The sequence below is a fragment of the Cuculus canorus genome, chromosome 20 (genome assembly GCF_017976375.1).
Source record: "Cuculus canorus isolate bCucCan1 chromosome 20, bCucCan1.pri, whole genome shotgun sequence".
NCBI classification, from domain to species: Eukaryota; Metazoa; Chordata; class Aves; order Cuculiformes; family Cuculidae; genus Cuculus; species Cuculus canorus.
The window spans coordinates 3,916,963-3,936,336 of record NC_071420.1 but is presented as its reverse complement, the minus strand read 5'-3'; the positions used below and the strand labels follow the sequence as shown (position 1 = coordinate 3,936,336).

Genomic DNA, 19,374 nt, shown 5'->3' with positions numbered 1-19,374 from the left:
CTAAGCTGGTGCACTATAAATAGATTATGTTTCAGCTGGCGATGTGTGATCGGAAGCAGTGTGCAAAGTGTTCTCAGATGCACGCCTGTCAGGTTTCTACTTCCCCAGCATGTGAACAGCCGGGCATGAGATCCCATGGCGGGAGGAGTTATATCTGACAAAGAAACTGTCACGGCACTGATCTGCAGCTGGTAAAGTCCTTTCTAGCAGGACCCCTCTGAGCATCAGGCAGGCGACTTAAGCCACACAGGGGCAGACAGGCCTCTCCCTGCCGTTTTGCCCCACGGAGTAGTCAGCCTTCTACCTCCCACTATTTCTTCCCTACTCACTTAAAACTGACTGTCCTATAAACTGGCTGTGAAGCTCACAGGAGGCCTAGGAAATTGCCCTCACATTAGGTCTGAAACCTTCTTGTAATGCTTTCTCAATTATTTTTTTCTTTTAGAGAGCCATGCGGTGTCATCGCAGCCAGCTCCTCTGGTTTCGCCACATCTATATGCTTTTCTCACGTTACATGGTGATCAATTCACTCCGCCTTCTCTAGAAAAGACATTGCTCACAACCTCAGGAGTAAAAGAACGAGCCAAAAAGACTGTGCCAGACTGAGGACTAAGGAAAACTCACCTGTTAGGTGCTGAAGAGGACAGGATTCTCTTTGTGTGGCATTAAGACTACAAAAAACAGGCTGTATGAACTTCCTTCTGAATATCTTGTTGCCTGGTACATTGAGAAGAACAGGGGTTTGCAGCCATTCTATTTTCTCACTGTAGAAGCTTAAATAGGATAATAAATTTGGATTTACCTAACAAACAGGCAAATGCAGGAGTATTCTGCATTAGAGAAGATAGGCACAAACTTTTTCCTCAAGAGGATGTAGGTGCAAGGACTGCTTCTGTAAAATCCAGATATCAGGAGTAACTTTTCAAAGATCATTCTATCTCCGCATAGAAAATCAGAACCACAAGATGTGTTTTATTCAGTCAGAACTTTTAAAAGCCAAAGCTTATGAATAAAACACCAGAAATCATAAAAATTTCTGTAATTGCACTGATGCTTGCTGCTCCTGCTGCTTCTTTCATACACATTGTGTTACAGGCTCCACCTTCGCAGAGTGTCCCTCATGGAACAAGCATTTCTTCTTGCTTCAGAACATAAGGCTCGAGGCCAACTCACAAGAGTCAACAGTACATAAGAATAAGGTGTGAGAGACCCAGACTGTAACTAGGTCTTTTACAGAACATGTGTGGAGACAGAAGGTGCAAGAGATGTTTAAAAAGCTGTTCCTCTTATGTAAAAGACAAGTGCAGGAGTTAATGATCGTCTCTCTTTATGTTAAAGGTAAGTGAAGCAGCTTTCAGTGGTTTCATTTCTAAGCCTATGCAGAGATTTTACTAATGATTTGGGTTCCTGTGGGATCATAGAGCAAAGTCAGCAATACTCAGCATTTCTGAGGCCTTTGCACTAATTCATATGGGCTGATGTCTACAGGAGGCACCTTCCCTGGACCTACACCCACTAGTTATCACATAGTCAAGGTCAGAGCCCAAAGTGCCAGATCCTGACCTGCTGCTGTGAGCATATCCTCCTCCTGGAGATAACAAGCGAGTTCCTGGCTGTACTGAGGTTCATGCCCATTGTTGTGAGAATATGACAGTGTGGGACTCTGTTCCCTGGCAATGAGTTAGTGCCCAAGCCTATGCCTTGGAAAAATCCATACAGGAAAAGATTAGATTTTTCTTCCTTGTACTTTGCTCTGTTCACTCTGATACAAACTTTAGCACAGCTAAGGGCAAAGTACCAAAACGGCAGCCCTGGCGTGGTTTATGGAACCAGAGGTAAAACTGAAAGTCACAAATGAATGGGACAGGCAGCATAGAGAAATTTATTTAAGAAACAGAGATCAGATAACAATAATGTAGAGACTGATTTGGCTGATTCTCACCCAGGAAAGCCCAGATTACAGTTCCATGGCAGTGCTGCAAGTTCAGCTGTTTGGTGGGGTGTGTCAGGGTTTTGACATGTCTCTGATGGTCTTATGCTCCTTCACTGCCTTCTCCCACTCCTTGCCATTGATATCCTCTGTGACAATGGCCTGCACGGTGCCGTCATCCAGACAATGGGGAGCTATTCCTGAGGAAAGACAGAGTACACAGAAAACTGATTTTCACAGCTAAAGTGTGGGAGGTGCCTGCATGAATCTGTGGATGGGGCATCCCAGGGAATGGTAACTGCTCAGTCCAGCTGTTGCTGCAAGGCTGAGGAGCCCAGATAAGAAACCTGCCATGAAGCAGGAGCCCCAATGTCATAGATATGACTGTTGCTTATGATGAGCTACAGGTTCATACTGCAGTTCCAAATGTTTAGCACTTTAGGAACAAACTCTCAAGATATACTGCTGTTAGCATCCAATGGAGTCTTTATCCAAGGTTTGCTTGGTGGATAAGCTTTGGTTACCACATCTTACTCTTTACACCTACCATAACCATCTGGATTAGAACGAGGAGTATAAAAGCTCTGTACACCACAGGTCTTGCAGAATGTGTGCTGGGCACGGTGTGTGTTGAAGGTGTATGTTGTCAGGTTATCAGCACCCTAAACAAATGGAAAGCAATGTAAGTTTTCCACATAAATAGATGTATTACTTTCTTTCTATGGGTTTATAGCTAAGAAATGTAAAATTTATACCACCTTCATGTCTTTACTTGAGATACAGAGTTCATGCTCCTTTTCTGAAACCCTGTGCTTTGTATACAAGTATACACATGTCCATAACAGTCAAGCCTGAGAACTGCAAGAACTCCAACATCAGCTCTCATCCAAGATCACCAATATGCCTACACCAAACTACATAAAATTCAGCCACTTCCCCCTACCAGCCGTAGACAAACTTAGGAGAGAAGACTGGCTGCCACTTGCAACTTTGAGGACTGGGATTGTACTGCTCGTGTTCATGGCCATTCTCTTACTGCATTCTTACTCTACCTTCAGTAGCTTGAAACGCGACGCGGGGACAATGAAGTGTCTGTTCTGTTTCTTTGTGCAAATGCTGCAACTGTAAAAGAAAAAGCAGACCTTTCTAGAAGCAGGGAACAAGTTGTGGTACAGCAATCAGATCTAGCGTGGACCTTTTGATGACAGAAATTCCACTGACAGCTAAAACAGCTCCTAAAACAGGTTATCATCACAGAGGTCAGCAGCAAAAGTGCCCTTGTGGTATCAGTAGTGTTTGGCTGAGAACACCCATGGAACAGCCTGACCCTGCACAGTTATCGATAAGGCAATCTCCTACACCAAACATTCTGTGCCATTTTTTTTCTACACAGATAACTCTCAACAGACGTATCAAGGACAAACTCTAGCCCTAAGAAATCTATTTAATCTTTCAGACCAGACTTTGCCAATTTTGCCAAAGTTGATTACCTTGTAAACAAGAAAGTAAGGTTCAGAAGTTTACCTGTGAGCTAGAAGCAAACTGGTTGCAGGCAAAGGGGGATCAGTATGGAAATCACACAGTGTTGTAGTTTGAAGCACATGTGGTTAGAGAAGACCAAGTTAAAAAAGGATTGATATGCTTTCTGCACACTGCACTTCGAGCAAACGTAAAGCAGATGGCTGAGCACCGGTACTTGTTAGATCTCTCCTGACGCTTTCTGTATGAGCATGGATGTGAGACCTGAAGTCCTGCCCAGAGAGGCAGCACCTGAATTTGCTGTATTACTGATCCCACATAGGATTAAGACACAGTTGGGGCTATAGCCTGTGGAAACAGCTCAGAGGATGTTGTGCAGTTTTGTCTTCTTTTAGCTCTAAGGCATTGATTGGAAAAGCATATGAGCTTCTATTTATCTATGAGAACAGGGAACAACAAAAAAAACTCACTTGCAGTTAAAAACATGCAGCTCTGCTGAAGCCCAGACCTCAAAACGGACAGCCCCGCAGTGACAGCCTCCCGTGTGTTTGACCAAACCTTTGTATTCACTGGAGAGAGAGAAACAACAGAGAGGTATTGTGATCATAATTCTTTTTTTTTGGAGGGGGCAAGAAAACAGCAAGGCTCAATACTACTTTATTTAAGGCTATTACATGACTATTATGTTATTACATGATTCAAGGCTGAATGCTACAATCTGCTTTGAGCAATTGCAGAACACCAGAAAATGTATCCACTCGAGTGTAATTTTATTAAAATGTCCCGGAGAGAGATAGAGAATGGCTTTTGTCCTCTGCAGCAACTGCTTTTCTGGTTTAATTAACGTGGAGAAAGGGGAAGAAGAGCAACTGTTCAACTGAAGTACACTCGGCATGCAAAGCTCCCCTGCCGGTGTCCCGGTCAAACTGCTGACCCAGGCCACAGCACTGTCCCTGCATGGAAATGAGGGGTAGCATCACAAGACAACCTTCTTGGATGGGAACTGGATTTTCCCACCATTCTCCCACAGCTGCTAATATTCCTCCATTTAAAAGCCAGGAAAAGCAGAGATAAGTGGATTCCACAGCATATTTGAAAAGCATTTTATTTTGCTTTTTAATTGCCGAAGAACCTCATGGTCAAGGAATTTCTGGGCTTGTACATCTCCCTCTCCCCAAGGGCATCTCCATAGCAACTGGGGAGAACCACCCTGCTAGGGCAAATGCAAAATGCAAAGGAAAAACCTTTTCCTTATTGCAGCCCAGTGGTGATGCTGGGGAAAAGGTGTGCTCACAATGGGGTGGAGGTGCAGCAGATGAGCCTCACCGTGCCCCCAGGGGAGTCTTTGATAGAAGAGCCCTAAAAACCAGGGAGCTTCAGCCTCAAAAGCCACTTTCACCCTGATGTGTCCCTGATATGTTTGTAATTAAAGGAAATCCTCATGCTAATCATAGAATCATAGAATGGTTTGGGTTGGAAGTGACGTTAAAGCCCATCCAGTTCCAACCCAGTGCCATGGACAGGGACACCTCCCACTGGATCAAGTTGTTCCAAGCCCCATCCAGCCTGGCCTCAGACACCTCCAGGGATGGGGCAGCCACAACTTCCCTGGGCAACCTGTGCCAGGGCCTCCCCACCCTCACCATGAAGAATTTCTTCCTAATGTCTACTCTAAATCTTCCCCCTCCAATTTGAAGCCATTGCTTTTTGCCATTTAGCCAATGCTTGCGGACGAGTGGCATTTCTGCCATTACAGGGGATTCAGCAGGGCAGAGGTGACCCTGCTTTCTTTCAGCACAGACAGCACGAGGAGGGGACTTCCCACGATTTCCAGTTCTGCTCGCTCCCGGTGTCCCCCCTCATCCACCCCGTCACGCCTCACACGCTGGGACAGCGGAGCATCCTCTGCGATCCCACTGGGAACAGAGAAACACATGTAGGGGGCACATCTCCCACCCTGCGGGGCCGGTGATGAGGATGGGGCGGGTGATGAGAAAGGGGTTGGTGATGAGCGGAGTTGCTGATGAGAACAGGGCCAGTGATGAGAACGGGGTCGGTGATGAGAATGGGGTCGGTGATGAGAATGGGGTCGGTGATGAGAATGGGGCCAGTTATGAGAATGGGGTTGTTTATGGCACTGGGGCTGGTGATGAGTGGGGCCGGTGTTGAGAGTGGGGTCGGTGATGAGCGGGGTCGGTCATAAGTGTGGCCGGTGGAGAACAGGGCCGGTGATGAGTGGGGCCGGTGATGAGAAAGGGATCGGTGATGGGACCGGGGCCGGTGATGAGAACGGGGCCAGTGATGAACGGGACCAGTGATGAACGGGGCCGGTGAGGAGCGGGACCGGTGATGAACGGGGCCGGTGATGAACGGGGCTGGTGATGAACGGGGCCGGTGATGAGAGTGGGGCCGGTGATGAACGGGGCCGGTGATGAGAACGGGACCGGCGATGAGAATGGGACCGGCGATGAGAACGGGGCCGGTGATGAGAACGGGACCGGCGATGAGAATGGGACCGGCGATGAGAACGGGGCCGGTGATGAGAACGGGACCGGCGATGAGAGCGGGGCCGGTGATGAACGGGGCCGGTGATGAGAACGGGGCCAGTGATGAGAATGGGGCCGGTGATGAACGGGGCCGGTGATGAGCGGGGCCGGTGATGAACGGGGCTGGTGATGAACGGGGCTGGTGATGAACGGGGCCGGTGATGAGAGTGGGGCCGGTGATGAACGGGGCCGGTGATGAACGGGGCTGGTGATGAACGGGGCTGGTGATGAACGGGGCCGGTGATGAACGGGGCTGGTGATGAACGGGGCCGGTGATGAGAGTGGGGCCGGTGATGAACGGGGCCGGTGATGAACGGGGCCGGTGATGAGCGGGGCCGGTGACAGCCCCCAGCGCGGGCTGCGGGCAGAGCCGCCCCTCCCGTACTCACTACGCGTCCAGCAGCAGCCGCGCCGCCTCCTCGCCGCTCAGCCCGTGCCGCTGCAGGAAGGCGGCCCAGCGCCCGCTCTGCGCCCCCAGGTCGAAGGCACCGGGGGGCTCTGCCCGCCCGCCCCCGGGGCACCGCCCGCCCGCGCCGCGACGGGGCCGCCGCGCTCTGCCCGCCGCGCGCCCCATGTGCCGCCCGCCGCCAGCAGGGGGCGCCGCCGCGGGGAGGGAACGAGCGCCGGGGGCGAGGCTTGGGGTGTCCGGGGGTGTCCGGGGCAGGGGGTGTCCCAGGGAGTGCAAAGATGTCCAGGGTGGCCAAGGCTGGCGGTGTCCAGGGTGTCCGCGGGGTGTCCGGGGCTGGGGGTGTCCAGGGCGTGTCCTTAGGGTGTCCGATGTCTCAGGTCTGGGGGTGTCCGGGGCTGGGGGTGTCCAGGGCGTGTCCTTAGGGCGTCCGATGTCTCAGGTCAGGGGGAGTCCGGGGTGTTCCGAGGTGTCCGAGGGGTGTCCGGGGCTGGGGGTGTCCAAGGTGCCCCAGGGTGGCCAAGGCTGGGGGTGTCCGGTGCTGGCAGTGTCCTGGGTGTCCAAAGTGTCTGAGGGATGTCTGGGGTATCCCAAGGGTGGCTGAGGGGTATCAGGGTGGCTGAGGGTGTCCATGGGTGCCAGGGGTATCCGAGGCTGGGGGTGTCCAGGGTGTCTGAGGGTGCCCAGGGCTGTCCCAAGGTGTTTGAGGGGCATCTGGGAGTGTGCTGGGCTCAGGGTGTCCAGGATGTCCCAAGGTGTCCAAGGGTGTCAGAGGTGACCAAGGCTGAAGGTGTCCAGGGTGTCTGAGGGCATCCAGGGATGTCCCAAGGTGTCTTAGGGGTGTTCAGGGTGTCCTAGGTGTCTGCGGGTATTCTGGAGTGTCCGGGGGTGTCCTGGAGTGTTCCATGGTGTCTGGAGGTGTTGAGGGTTGTTCCAAAGGGTGACTGGGGGTGTCCAGTGCTGGGGGTGGCCAAGGCTGTCCTGGGTATCCCGAGGTGTCCTGGAGGTCTCGGGGCTGGTGGTGTCCAGAGAGTGTTCCCAGGGGTATCCACAGAGCTCCGGGGGCATCTCAGGGTGTTCTGGGTTGTCCAGAGGTGTCAGGGGGTGTTCCTGGGGGTGACCGGGGCTGTCTGGGGCTGAGGATGTTTCTGAGTGTCTGAGGGATGTCCAGGGTGTCCTAGCCGGTGTCTGGGATGTTCCCAGTGTGTCTCAGGGATGTCCAGAAGCGTTCCTGGGTGTCCAGGGTGTTCCTGGTGTTTCCCAGGGGTATCTGGGGGTGTTCTTGGGCTGTGTCTCTCTGTTAACCGTGGGATCACAGAGAATGCTTCGCTGTCTCCATGTGCAAACTGTAATGGGGACAGCAGAGGGATTGGGGAGGGGCACTGGGAGTGAGCAAAACTGGAAATCATGGAAAATTCCCTCCTCGTGCTGTTAGCCGGTTTGTCCCAAAGCAGGCTTACCTCTTCTTTGCAAAATCCCTTGTAATGGCAGAAATGCCACTCATCCACAAGCATTAGCATGAGGTTTTCCTTTAATTACAAACATAGGGTGCTTCAGGCATTCCAGGATATCGAGGGGCTTTGCAGACTCAAGGTGTCACTAGCAGTGTTTGCTTCACATCTCTGCTATGCACCCACCCTCATTAGGAAACAAGACTGCTCTTTAAGGATACTGCAGTGTGTCGGGATGCGCCTTCCGAAGTGCATTTAGTGCTGCCTGAAGTCTGAAATCATTAGCTCAACCTCGCAGAGAAATGGGTTTATACACAATTCCCAGCAGACAACTTTTCACAAATTCTGTCACCAAAGTCTTAAAAAGGAAAACAATTAAGATAATACATGCCATTTTTTTTTACCCTCCCTCTCCCCTCAAAATAAAGCTTAAGAAAATGTGAAAGCACAAAGCGGTAAACACCTTAGAAAAGGTTATTCTTGAACATCTGAAAGACAATGCTCTTTCTCAAGTAAAGCTGTCCAAAGCAGGAGAGAAGTACAAAACTCCAAGTCATGTTTGGTTAGGTTGGGGAAAAGAAAATATCACTCTAGGGACAAATCTTTGTGCCCATTGTTGCAGGACTGGAAATTTATTTTCACAGAATCGCAGAATCACGTAGGTTGGAAAAGACCTTTAAGATCATGGAGTCCAACTGTAACCCTCACACTGCCAAGTCCACCACTCAACTGTGTTCCTAAGTGCCACGTCCACGCGATTTTTAAATACCTCCAAGGATGGTAACTCAACCGCTTCCATAGGCAGCCTTTTGTTTGCGTTATAATCAAGAATTTGTGTTTCCAACAGGACTTTGCTTTTCTCAAGAAGGGGAACAGGTAAAGATGTAAATGAGCTGACAGTCTGTTGTGGGATGGAAGAGGCACCAAAGGGAATTCTCAGCCAGGAATATAGCAAAGCAACCGGACAAGGATGAAACAGCACTCTCTGGTCTGGAAAACAGCTTTAAAAACGTGTGACTGCAGTGTGTAGGCTGCCTCCTGAGATGGCACATACCAAGACTCGCATAACGATCCTGTGGGTCAGCAGCTCTCCTCTCTGATGAGAGGAAGGGGCACTGAGTTGCCATTTCCTGTTATTCCTCATGTGAACCTCTGTACTCATCCTAATGGAACCATTTTAATACACCGACTGGGACAAATCCCAGCCCATGCCAGCACATTTGCCTGTAGCTCCTGATCTGAGCCGCTCCCAGACCGTTAGTCACACCAGATTTTGTGTTAGTCACCTTATATTTTTTGGAGGAAAAGTCAAAGGTGAAACTGGAGACCACGCACTGAAGCGGAGCCTGTGCAGTTTGCAGCATGGATTCATTTGCCTTCGGCGCGGGATACAGCCAGCAGCAGCTGCAGGTTTCAGCCCACCTGGTCTGTCCTTTTCTAAAACCAGTTAACTGCACTAAACTGAAAGCCAGTATGTATTTTAGGAGCTGATTAGCCAGCAGTCCACACAAATGTCCTCCTCTCCGCCAGACAAGGAGACATCAGCACCTGTGTGCTCTCAAAAAGCAGTTCCAGAGAGAAAACCGGAGTACGCAGTCCATGTGTTGTCTGGAAATCTGTCACTCTGTGTCCCTCCACCACTAGGTCAGCATGTTTTAAATGCAGACAGCGTTTTGAGAAGCTAAATTCTGTTCCCCTGTGATGCTTCAGGATACAGAATAGGAAGGCAAAACTGGAAGAACAAAATGTAGTTTTGTTTCAGAAGGTTACAGCAAAGAAATTCTCCTTTTTCATTCATTTCATGTTTTATTACAAAGGACACTTAGAAGTCCAAACTGAGTCTCACATAAATAATCAGCTTTAATATAAGAATTACTCAGAAAAATGATGGGATGGTCAAGAGGAAAAGTCCAGTAAATCCCTGTTTGCTTCCTTTAGGTGTCTTGTGATATTCCAAAGTTCAACAGCTGATGTTTATTAACGTTAAAGTACAAAGGTGTTTGCCATCTCAGCTCTGCTTGTGTAACAATGACTCAGCTCTGCAGACCTGGCTTGCAGCCCGCATTGAATTTCTGTCTGTAAGGGTGTTTCCGTCACAGAAGCAGCACTGAAAGTAGCTCCATGTCTGAGGGTTAAAGAGAATTAGGAACTATGGATGCTTTTCATCTCATAAGCAGGGAACTGGAAGCAGTGTAATAGCTGACACTGCACTTAAAAGAACTGAGGTGGTTAAAACTACATAGCTTGTGCAGGGGAGAAAAATGTCAGCGCTTGGATTTAGTCTTATTGTTGTGGGCAGGGAAGTATTCCAGACATTCTCCTCAGCATCAAGGGATCCAGGCCGGATCTGAAGGCAAAATCGAGGATCATCATCTCTAGGCCAATGGATGAAGGCTGTTCAGAATGGCCTTGACAGTATTTGGCTTTGTTCGGTTGGAGAGGTTCTATTGAAACGTATTAGTAACAACTAACAAGCAGTTTAGCATTTATTTCTTCTTTCTGTTTCTTCAAGGTATTTTGCTATCCTGCTGAAAAACCTCACCCCAGAAGCCACATGTTAAATGGGCTCAGCCGCGGCAGAGAGAGCGTGAACAAAGAGAGCTCCTTCACTGCAGTGCAGCTTGGATCGGATCCAAAAGACTCATAGGCAGGAGGCAGACTGAAAAGATGCAGACAAGTAATTTTTAGAATAGACCTAGTTATTACTTTTTGCTTTCCCTGGGATAACATGCAGACACAAACCTGTGATTTTAGGCTGATAGTGTCTTTATAAATGGGCATTTATAAAATGCCCTTTTGAGGTACCCTTACATGAGAAGCAGAGTGAATTGCCACATGTTCCTCTGGAGCATATAAAGTGCCCAAGCCTGTTTATCGTGGCAGCACGGATTTTAAAGCTGTATCCCATGTGCCCTGTGAAGTCAAAATATGCTTTAAATGAACAGGGAGACAGAGGACTATGTCTAATTTTCCTCTTTACTACAAACTTGGATATCTGTTTTTCTTAAGCTGTCAGCTTCTGAAGTTGGTAGCTTACTAAAAATTTTATTTATTTAAGATATTTTTAGCATACAGCTTAAAAACCAAAACTCAGATAGTTGTCTTTTTTTGGTAATCTCATAGCATTACAGTCACTCTCACAGCACTTTGACTTGTGACTCACTATTTTTGTAACCCTCGAGCTCAGCAGTACAGGGACAAGCAGGAACATGCCGTCACTCTGTTTGTTTTGTGGCTGGAAGTTCAGCAAAGGCCGGGCCTTACTGCAGTGCTACAGGTTTGGGGAGAAAATATTTATCTCCACAACTGTAAATATGTAAACATTAATTATCCGGTGTCATAGAGTGAGAGACACCTGAGGTAGGAAGGAGTGATGAGCTAGGAATATACATTGCTTTTTCCCTGTGGCAAGTAGCTCTGTTTTTATCTGCAAAAAAGAACAATCCTGAACTTGCTACACACACTCCAATCGCCTGACTGGCTGGCTGTCCAAAGTTAAACCCGTGTGACTAAAGATAAACAGATTGCTTCATTTGCCATTGCTGATGTAGAAACGACATGCTGTTGCTAGGACATTAGCGTACATGAAAAACAGCCCCAAATTGTGTTCTGGAACGTACAGATTCATTGGAAACATTTCTTTGACTCCAGATTCTTTTCTTTGGAAAGCGAGTTGCTTTGTACTACTGCCCAATGACCTACTTTTGAAACCACTTGGAAAGGAATATGTGTTCCCAACTGTAGATCCCATGCCCTGGCAAAGGCTGGAACCACCTGTGCAGTCAGGCCAGTCACAAGATACAGATTTCTGTTTTGTTCAGCTTTGCATTTATTTATATACAGTTCACAGTCAGCTGCTTGATGACTCTTACTCACCAAGAGCTGCTGGAGGAAGAGCAGTATCTAGGTCAAACACATATGCTTTGTACAACCACCACAGTTACTGCACCATTTAAGAATACACAGATCTCCTTTGTAGCAAATTCAGGTAGAAAAATATTTCTCTAAAGAAATTCTGAGGTAAATCTGAAATTCAATTAAATTAAGCCCTATCCTCCAGCTTGGGAGACTGTTCTGTACCCATAACGTGTGAAAACAAGGCAGAATCTGGCCCGCGGTATTGCATTCTCACTTTAAAAAGAAGTACCTTTCAACTTGAAAATAATTATCATTGAGTTAGTATAAAGAATCTGTGCAGAAATGAAGCGTGTAACAGTCAGGGCACAAATTTACTGCACAGTAAAAGCCAAGGGACAGGAAAAGAGGTATTTAAGAAGCTTTCCATATTCAGCCCACCCCCACCCTGGAAACAAAAGAGGTGGGCTCTGTGCAGGCATGCAGATGGCTGTGGAAGATTAATAGTTAGGAGAATTAAATGGATCCAATCAGCAGAGGCTGCAGAATGCTAATTGGTGGCCTGCGTAGGGTCCCCTGCCCGCAGGCTATGGGGATTAGTGTAATTCTGCTAGGCCCTGGAGCTGAGGGCCCAAAGCCCCACTCTCCTGTTTCTCTATTGACAGAGGGATAACTGAGGAAAATAATGAGGCTTTTTTTGCACAGAATTCATGAATTTAATCCATAACTGTTTCTAAAACAGAGTCTGCATTCGATGTCAGCATGTTGCTGCCTGCGCTTGCTTTGGCTAACGTCATGTCCTTGAAGAATGAATTTTTCAGGAGCCATTATCAACAAGGTATTGAGGGAATAAAGACGGGCAGACCCATCTTGTTGGGACTTTATTCTGATCTGTTGATTTGAATGCTTAAACAGGAAATGAACAATAGTGAAAGCAGATCAGTCAGAGGATTTAGCCATACTTAAGAAAAAACAAGAGAAGGCTCCTGTGTTTTCTGGTTTACTAGACAGGAGAAAAAGACAGAAATTTGTCCTCCATCTAAAGGGACATAAAAACCAGCCAGGCACACTAAAATCCTTAATACAAGTTTGATGTGCTCAAACACAGGCCAATTTTTAGATCAGCCTGTGGTTAATCTCCACCTTAAGAGATATGGCCTTTCACATTGTAAATATTAGTTACTCATGGCCTTCATCTCAGGACTCCATGATATTGTTTGGCTGGGGGAACAGTTCTTGGAGCGGTGCCGGGCATGTACAGCACACACAGGCCAGCCTTGGAGCAAACATTTACTCACCCTGGCACCGTGCAAACAAAACGAACCTACTGGAAACAGTGAGCAAAACCGGCAGCATAAAGAAAACAAATGTGATATTGCTTAAATCTGCCTTTTCCCCCAAATTTATGTAGCTGAGTAACATTTACAAGGTCGGCCATTGCCATGGAGCCATCTCTGAACTTTCTCGTTAACATTTTGCTCTCTTCCTGTTGTTACATTGTGAGTAATTATTGTTGGGATGACTTGTCTCCTTTTTACTGTAAACCAGGAGGTGCTGGCAGACACAAACCCTGTCAGGAGAAAGGAAAGCAAAAGGGTTTTGTTGTTGTTGGAGTTTTTAGTGGGTTTGGGTTTTTGTTCTTTACTTTTTTGTTGCTGTTTTGAAAGGGAACTAGACTAGCTTTGTCCCGAATCCTGCGTTTCACGTGTATGCTTGTGCTTTGTGAGTGGAGGATTTAACAGCGAGTTCATCTGCCTTTACTGAAGGTGATAGAACTACCACACAAAACCCACTTTGGATTGTGTGTACTCCAGATACAGAATCATAGAATGGTTTGGGCTGGAAAGGACCTTAAAGCCCACGCAATTCCAACCCCTCTGGATCAGGCTGCTCATAGACTGAGCAATAATATGATTTAATAGTCAGTTTGAGAGGTATAATGAAGCTTAATTAATGCAAAGCACATTTCCACATCAGTTCACAGAAGGAAGTTGCTTCATAACCTGATCAACGCTTCCTGGTCTGGAGGCAAGTAAACAGCCACTTGAATTTCAAATGTCAGCATTTCATCACAGCGGCTGTTTTGCAACCTCACATTAAAGAACTGTGTTGTCAGCGGGGTGAAGCGGCTCCAAGGGCTGCTCAGGACAAGGGGCCGCAGGACCAGGGGCACGCTTAGCCCACGGCAAGCATGACACCCAGGCACCAACGCTCGCCACATTCCTAACCAACACCTTTTTTGGCTTTGTTAGCTCAGTTCTGCTCTTCCCAGCTTTTCCTCACAGCCATACGATAGAACCAGCCCTACAGACTGTCCCAGGCTCTGCCCTAAGTGCCCCAGGGTAGGGGGCGCTTGATGTGCTGCTGGCTCTGCGCCTCAGCAAGGGCAACCCACCTTTCTCTGGGGTGCTCATCCCCCACACTGGGCTGGGCTCTTCCATAAGCACTGCTCGGGGATGAAACAGGGGCTAAACAAACTGAAGTAGAACCAGAGCCATCGCTATCCCCATCCCTGTACCCATTTCCATCCTCATCCCCAACCCTAACTTTTTCCCTCTTCCTCAAGCCTCTTTCCGTCCCCATTCCCATCCTTGTCCTATTCCCCATCTCCATCTCCATCCCCATCCCCATCCTCCTCCTTCTCCTCTCCCCCTATCCCCATACCCATCCTCCCCCCTCCCCCCATCCCCATCCCCATTCCCATCCCCATCTCCATCTCCATCCCCATCATCTTCATCCCCATCCCCATCATCCCCATCCCCATCATCCCCATCCCCATCATCCCCATCCCCATCCCCATCCCCATCATCCCCATCCCCATCCCCATCCCCATCATCCCCATCATCCCCATCATCCCCAACCCCCTCCTCCCTCCCCCCCAGCCGAAATCTGCCCCTGCCGGCCGGCTCCGCCCTAGCAACAGCGCTGACCTCACCACCCACCAATCAGCGCTCAGCAGCCCCGAACCTTCCAGAGCTTTCCTCGTCTCGCTTCCCCCGGATGAACCAATCAGAGCGCACTCTTTTCACCGCTGCACCAATCAACGCCCAACTCCCCGTCCCTCCCACGAGCCGTCTCACCGCACATCCAGATCCATCCGCGCCTTCAGAAATAACCACATTTTTAGGCGTTTGGTGCCCTACACTGAGACTCCAGGACCCCTTTTGCTTCCTGGGAGAAGTATTGGAGGCGGAGGAAGGCGAGTATCTTTCAGAGGGGTGATCGTTTCCTAGGAACTATTTTGATAGGCGGAGGGACACGTCAGTTTGAGGGGGCGTGGCCTGTACGGCCAGTATCCTATATATAGGGGCGCGCTGCGTTATTGCGCGCATTACAGCAGCCGCAGAGTAATACGTTATTTGGAGCTGTTGAGCAGCAGCGTTTGGGGCCGACGATGTGAGTGCGGTGGGGGCGGAGAGGGGCGCGGGGGTTGTGGGGGGAAGAACACGGGGGGAGACTTTTCTGTGAGGAGGTGCCGGTCAGGCGGCGGTTTTCGCTGCGGGCGAGGAGGGAAGGGATTGCGCAGTTTCGTTCAGAGCGGTGTCCGTTGGAGCGGAGGAGGTGGCGGGGGGGGTATTGGGAGGGGTGCGCGGAGTAGTTATTCTTTCTACAAAGGGTGGGAGGTGGGGGGGGAGGGCTGCGCTCCCCCGCGCGGGAGAAGGGGGAGCGGGGCTGTGGGGGCGGGAGGAGCCGAGGCCCGAGCCGGTGGCGCTGTGACGCGTTTCGAGCCGGAAGCCGGAGTTCAGATACCAAAAAAAGTTTCAAAGAACGATTGTGGGAAAATTCAGTGGAAAAACAGAAAATAAAAGCTTAGATGGTATTTAGAAAGGGTGAAATAGCATCTTGAATAGGTTTAAGAATCATTAGAGGCTGTGTTCAATTACGCAGCTAAACGCGAAATGCCTTTATGTTTTGTAGATCAAGATGCAGATCTTTGTGAAGACCCTGACTGGCAAGACCATCACTCTCGAGGTGGAGCCCAGTGACACCATCGAGAACGTGAAGGCCAAGATCCAGGACAAGGAAGGCATTCCTCCCGATCAGCAGAGGCTGATCTTTGCCGGCAAGCAGCTGGAAGACGGGCGCACCCTGTCTGACTACAACATCCAGAAGGAATCCACCCTCCATCTTGTCCTGCGCCTGCGTGGTGGCATGCAGATCTTTGTGAAGACCCTGACAGGCAAGACTATCACCCTTGAGGTGGAGCCCAGTGACACCATTGAGAATGTGAAGGCCAAGATCCAGGACAAGGAGGGGATCCCCCCTGACCAGCAGAGGCTGATCTTTGCCGGCAAGCAGCTGGAGGATGGACGCACCTTGTCTGATTACAACATCCAGAAGGAATCCACCCTCCACCTTGTCCTGCGCCTGCGTGGTGGCATGCAAATCTTCGTGAAGACCCTGACAGGCAAGACCATCACCCTTGAGGTGGAACCCAGTGACACCATCGAGAATGTGAAGGCCAAGATCCAGGACAAGGAGGGGATCCCCCCTGACCAGCAGAGGCTGATCTTTGCTGGGAAGCAGCTGGAAGATGGGCGCACCCTCTCCGATTACAACATCCAGAAGGAATCCACCCTCCACCTTGTCCTCCGCCTGCGTGGTGGCATGCAGATCTTTGTGAAGACCCTGACTGGCAAGACCATCACTCTTGAGGTGGAACCCAGTGACACCATCGAGAATGTGAAGGCCAAGATCCAGGACAAGGAGGGGATCCCTCCTGACCAGCAGAGGTTGATCTTTGCCGGCAAGCAGCTGGAAGACGGGCGCACCCTGTCTGACTACAACATCCAGAAGGAATCCACCCTCCATCTTGTCCTGCGCCTGCGTGGTGGCATGCAAATCTTCGTGAAGACCCTGACTGGCAAGACCATCACTCTTGAGGTGGAACCCAGTGACACCATCGAGAATGTGAAGGCCAAGATCCAGGACAAGGAAGGCATTCCTCCCGATCAGCAGAGGCTGATCTTTGCCGGCAAGCAACTGGAAGATGGACGCACCCTGTCTGACTACAACATCCAGAAGGAATCCACCCTTCACCTTGTCCTGCGCCTGCGTGGTGGCATGCAGATCTTTGTGAAGACCCTGACAGGCAAGACCATCACCCTTGAGGTGGAACCCAGTGACACCATCGAGAATGTGAAGGCCAAGATCCAGGACAAGGAGGGGATCCCCCCTGACCAGCAGAGGCTGATCTTTGCCGGGAAGCAGCTGGAAGATGGGCGCACCCTCTCCGATTACAACATCCAGAAGGAATCCACCCTCCACCTTGTCCTGCGCCTGCGTGGTGGCTGTTAAAGTTGTTGCGCATCTTGCTTGACAAGATTGCTGTCACCACATGTGTTTGCACTGTAGTTCTTTCATGTCTTAAATTAAATGCAAAGTTAACTCAAGCTTAAGTACCTGCTGAAAAACTGTTTGTGAAATGCTAATAAAGTTTTCCGTTGCACATCACTCTTGCTGTCTGTCTCAGTTCAAGGGGGTAGAACAGGTGTATTTAAGTGACCTGCTTATAAGTTGTCCTCTGTGGTAATTTAAGCCTCTTTGTGTGTGTAATGAGGAAGTTGTGGATAAAACAGATCTGGATTAAAGTCTTAATTCAAGCGCTAATGCCATGTTATTTCTTCTTCCTAGAGTTTAGCGCAGCTGTTCCCAGGAAGGAGAGGAGTTCTGCTAAAGCCCTCCGGAAGCCAGAGAGCAAATAAAGGCAGTGTGGTGGGGGGGGGGGGTGGGATGGGCTCTGTTCCAGTGTGGGAACTTGTGGGTCTGAATTTGTGCTGAAAGATGAGTGTGAACAGTTTAGTTGCCTGGTGGTGCCATGAAGTGGTTTGAGCTTCAGTGTCCTGGGGGGGTGGGGAGTGCAGAGGCAGGTGTGTAAGTGGAGTTGTTTTTTGTTTTTTTAGTGGGGGGAAAAAACACTATTCCTGTGATAACCTTTCCAAAGTAAGTTTTATAGAAGTGGGGGTGGGTCTGGTTGGTGGAAGTATGTGGAGCATGTGATCTGGGTAAGGGCTGTGGGACCACTGCTGGTGTGGAGGTGTGCAGTGGGGAGGCTGCTCTTGTATCAGCTCTAGTGACAGCTTGGTCCTAGATGGCAGTACAGGACTTAGCGGGGCAGCTCTGCTAAACTAGTATTTGCTTTGTTTGGGGTTTGTTTCAGTGAGGGGTGGATTGAGGAAACTCGCCCAAAGGGGGGAGGAAGGGCTTTGTTCAGCTCTGTAGTGGTGGGCCTTAAGAATGGGGGTGGAATAGTCACAGAAGCTTAATGGGGTTGTAAGTGGTGGCTGTCCATGTCCTCGTCTGTTGGATCTTGACAGCTGCCTGACTTGAAGTGGGAGTCTTGGTGCGCGTGTGTGCTGTGCACACACTGTTTCCATGCTGGAGGATTCACTTTTCACGGAAAACCCTGCATTATGCACCTTCTTGATTGACTTATTTATTTGTCCCCTGTGGTGCTGCTGTGGAATTTTTTTCCTCTCAGCTTCCAGCACTTGGTTTAATGTCACTGAGTGTGTCCGAGGTAACCCTTGCATTAGCAGTGTGATCCTACAGTCGTGTCTGGAGAGTTGCACTGCTGTTTTCATTGAAAACTCTCCACTGAAACCCCATTTAACTGTTTGATGGTTATGACCATGATGAGTTTCTTTTCTCCGCACCATCAGGGCTTCCCTGTCTGCTGTACGTAGCTGTGCTAGCAGAAATCTAAATTTCTGTAAACAGTTGCCATTTCTGCCATTAGTTGTGCTTTCCTTGGATTACATGAGGCTTCCTGCAACTGCTTCTTTCACCTTTCCTTGATTTTGTGCTTTTGCAGTTCAGCCCTTTCACCATGTTTTGTGTATTCCAGTTTAGCCTTTTAGGCCGGTTGCCCAGAGATTGTGGAGACTCCTGCCTGGGAGATGCTTCAAACCCACCTGGATGTGGTTCTGGGCAACTGACTCTGGGTAGGGAGGCTGGACAAGATGCCCTCGTAAGGTCCCTTCCAACTGTTTTCTGGTTCTGTCACTGACTGAGTGTCTCATAACCTGCTACCTGCTGCTCCCCGAGCAACTTAGAGGCCAGAGGGGATAGGCCACTGAATAAATGTGCATTACTTACCTTTTCTGCTGATAATTTGGTCCATGATAAATCCAGCTGCTCTCTCCTCCCTGGGTCATAACTGAGAGATGTCCTTTCTCAGATTCTTTTAGTAATTAAACTACACTGTATGGTTACAGTTACAGATTCTGGCCAGACAGTCTCAGCTGCAGGGCTGTTTGCTTTGTCTTAGGTACAAGTCTGTGGATGACAGGTCACGTTTTTCCAGAGTTGGTTATGGAATCATTGCTTGAGCGCGGGGCGGCACTTGGGCTCGCTTGGCGATGTTGGGTACAGCTGGCTGTAGGCAGGGCTGTCCTTGGGGTTTGCTGTGCTCTGTGGGAATGGGGACCCTGGGAAAGTGATCCAGCAGTGCCGTGGCAGAGGAGCTGGATCCAGAGTGTCTTTATGCTCTCTTCCAGCCTGCACTGTTCTATAATTCAATGTGTAGCTGTCTGTAGTGGGTCTGCACCAGCATCCAGGCTGTGCGCTCTGGCTTTGTTCAACCTGAGCTAAATCTGTGTTGGATGATGGAATCATAGAATAGATAGGGTTGGAAGGGTCCTTAAAGATCATCTAGTTCCAACCCCCCATTGCCTCTGGTGTTCCGGTTTGAGGGTGATCCATAGC

At 49.3% G+C, this 19,374-nt stretch overlaps 3 protein-coding genes across 4 annotated transcripts in view; 2 read left to right on the top strand and 1 right to left on the bottom strand.

Annotated features, from left to right (window-relative positions):
* Positions 1 to 14,318, top strand: part of PIGL (phosphatidylinositol glycan anchor biosynthesis class L) — a 70,252-nt gene extending 55,934 nt beyond the window's left edge. The window contains exons 7-10 of the mRNA XM_054084840.1: positions 446 to 1,338; positions 10,325 to 10,489; positions 12,410 to 12,505; positions 13,645 to 14,318. Coding sequence (XP_053940815.1) covers positions 446 to 544 — 99 coding nt within the window. The 3' untranslated portion in view covers positions 545 to 1,338; positions 10,325 to 10,489; positions 12,410 to 12,505; positions 13,645 to 14,318. The remainder of the gene's footprint in view (positions 1 to 445; positions 1,339 to 10,324; positions 10,490 to 12,409; positions 12,506 to 13,644) is intronic.
* Positions 1,337 to 6,553, bottom strand: CENPV (centromere protein V). The gene is made up of 5 exons (XM_054084841.1): positions 6,345 to 6,553; positions 3,880 to 3,978; positions 2,983 to 3,052; positions 2,478 to 2,592; positions 1,337 to 2,130 (listed from the first exon to the last, which is right to left on the bottom strand). Exons 1-5 carry the CDS (start codon positions 6,527 to 6,529, stop codon positions 2,006 to 2,008), a joined length of 594 nt encoding a protein of 197 aa, XP_053940816.1. The 5' UTR covers positions 6,530 to 6,553; the 3' UTR covers positions 1,337 to 2,005.
* Positions 14,319 to 14,847: 529 nt separating the features above from the next.
* Positions 14,848 to 17,121, top strand: UBB (ubiquitin B). 2 transcript variants are annotated; one of them, XM_054084837.1, is made up of 2 exons: positions 14,848 to 14,866; positions 15,586 to 17,121. In XM_054084837.1, the coding sequence occupies exon 2, from the start codon at positions 15,592 to 15,594 to the stop codon at positions 16,963 to 16,965; it is 1,374 nt and encodes a 457-aa protein (XP_053940812.1). In that variant the 5' UTR covers positions 14,848 to 14,866; positions 15,586 to 15,591; the 3' UTR covers positions 16,966 to 17,121. The 2 variants fall into 2 exon arrangements, with proteins under 2 accessions (XP_053940812.1, XP_053940811.1); XM_054084836.1 differs by lacking the exon at positions 14,848 to 14,866 and adding an exon at positions 14,909 to 15,063.
* Positions 17,122 to 19,374: the final 2,253 nt, after the last annotated feature.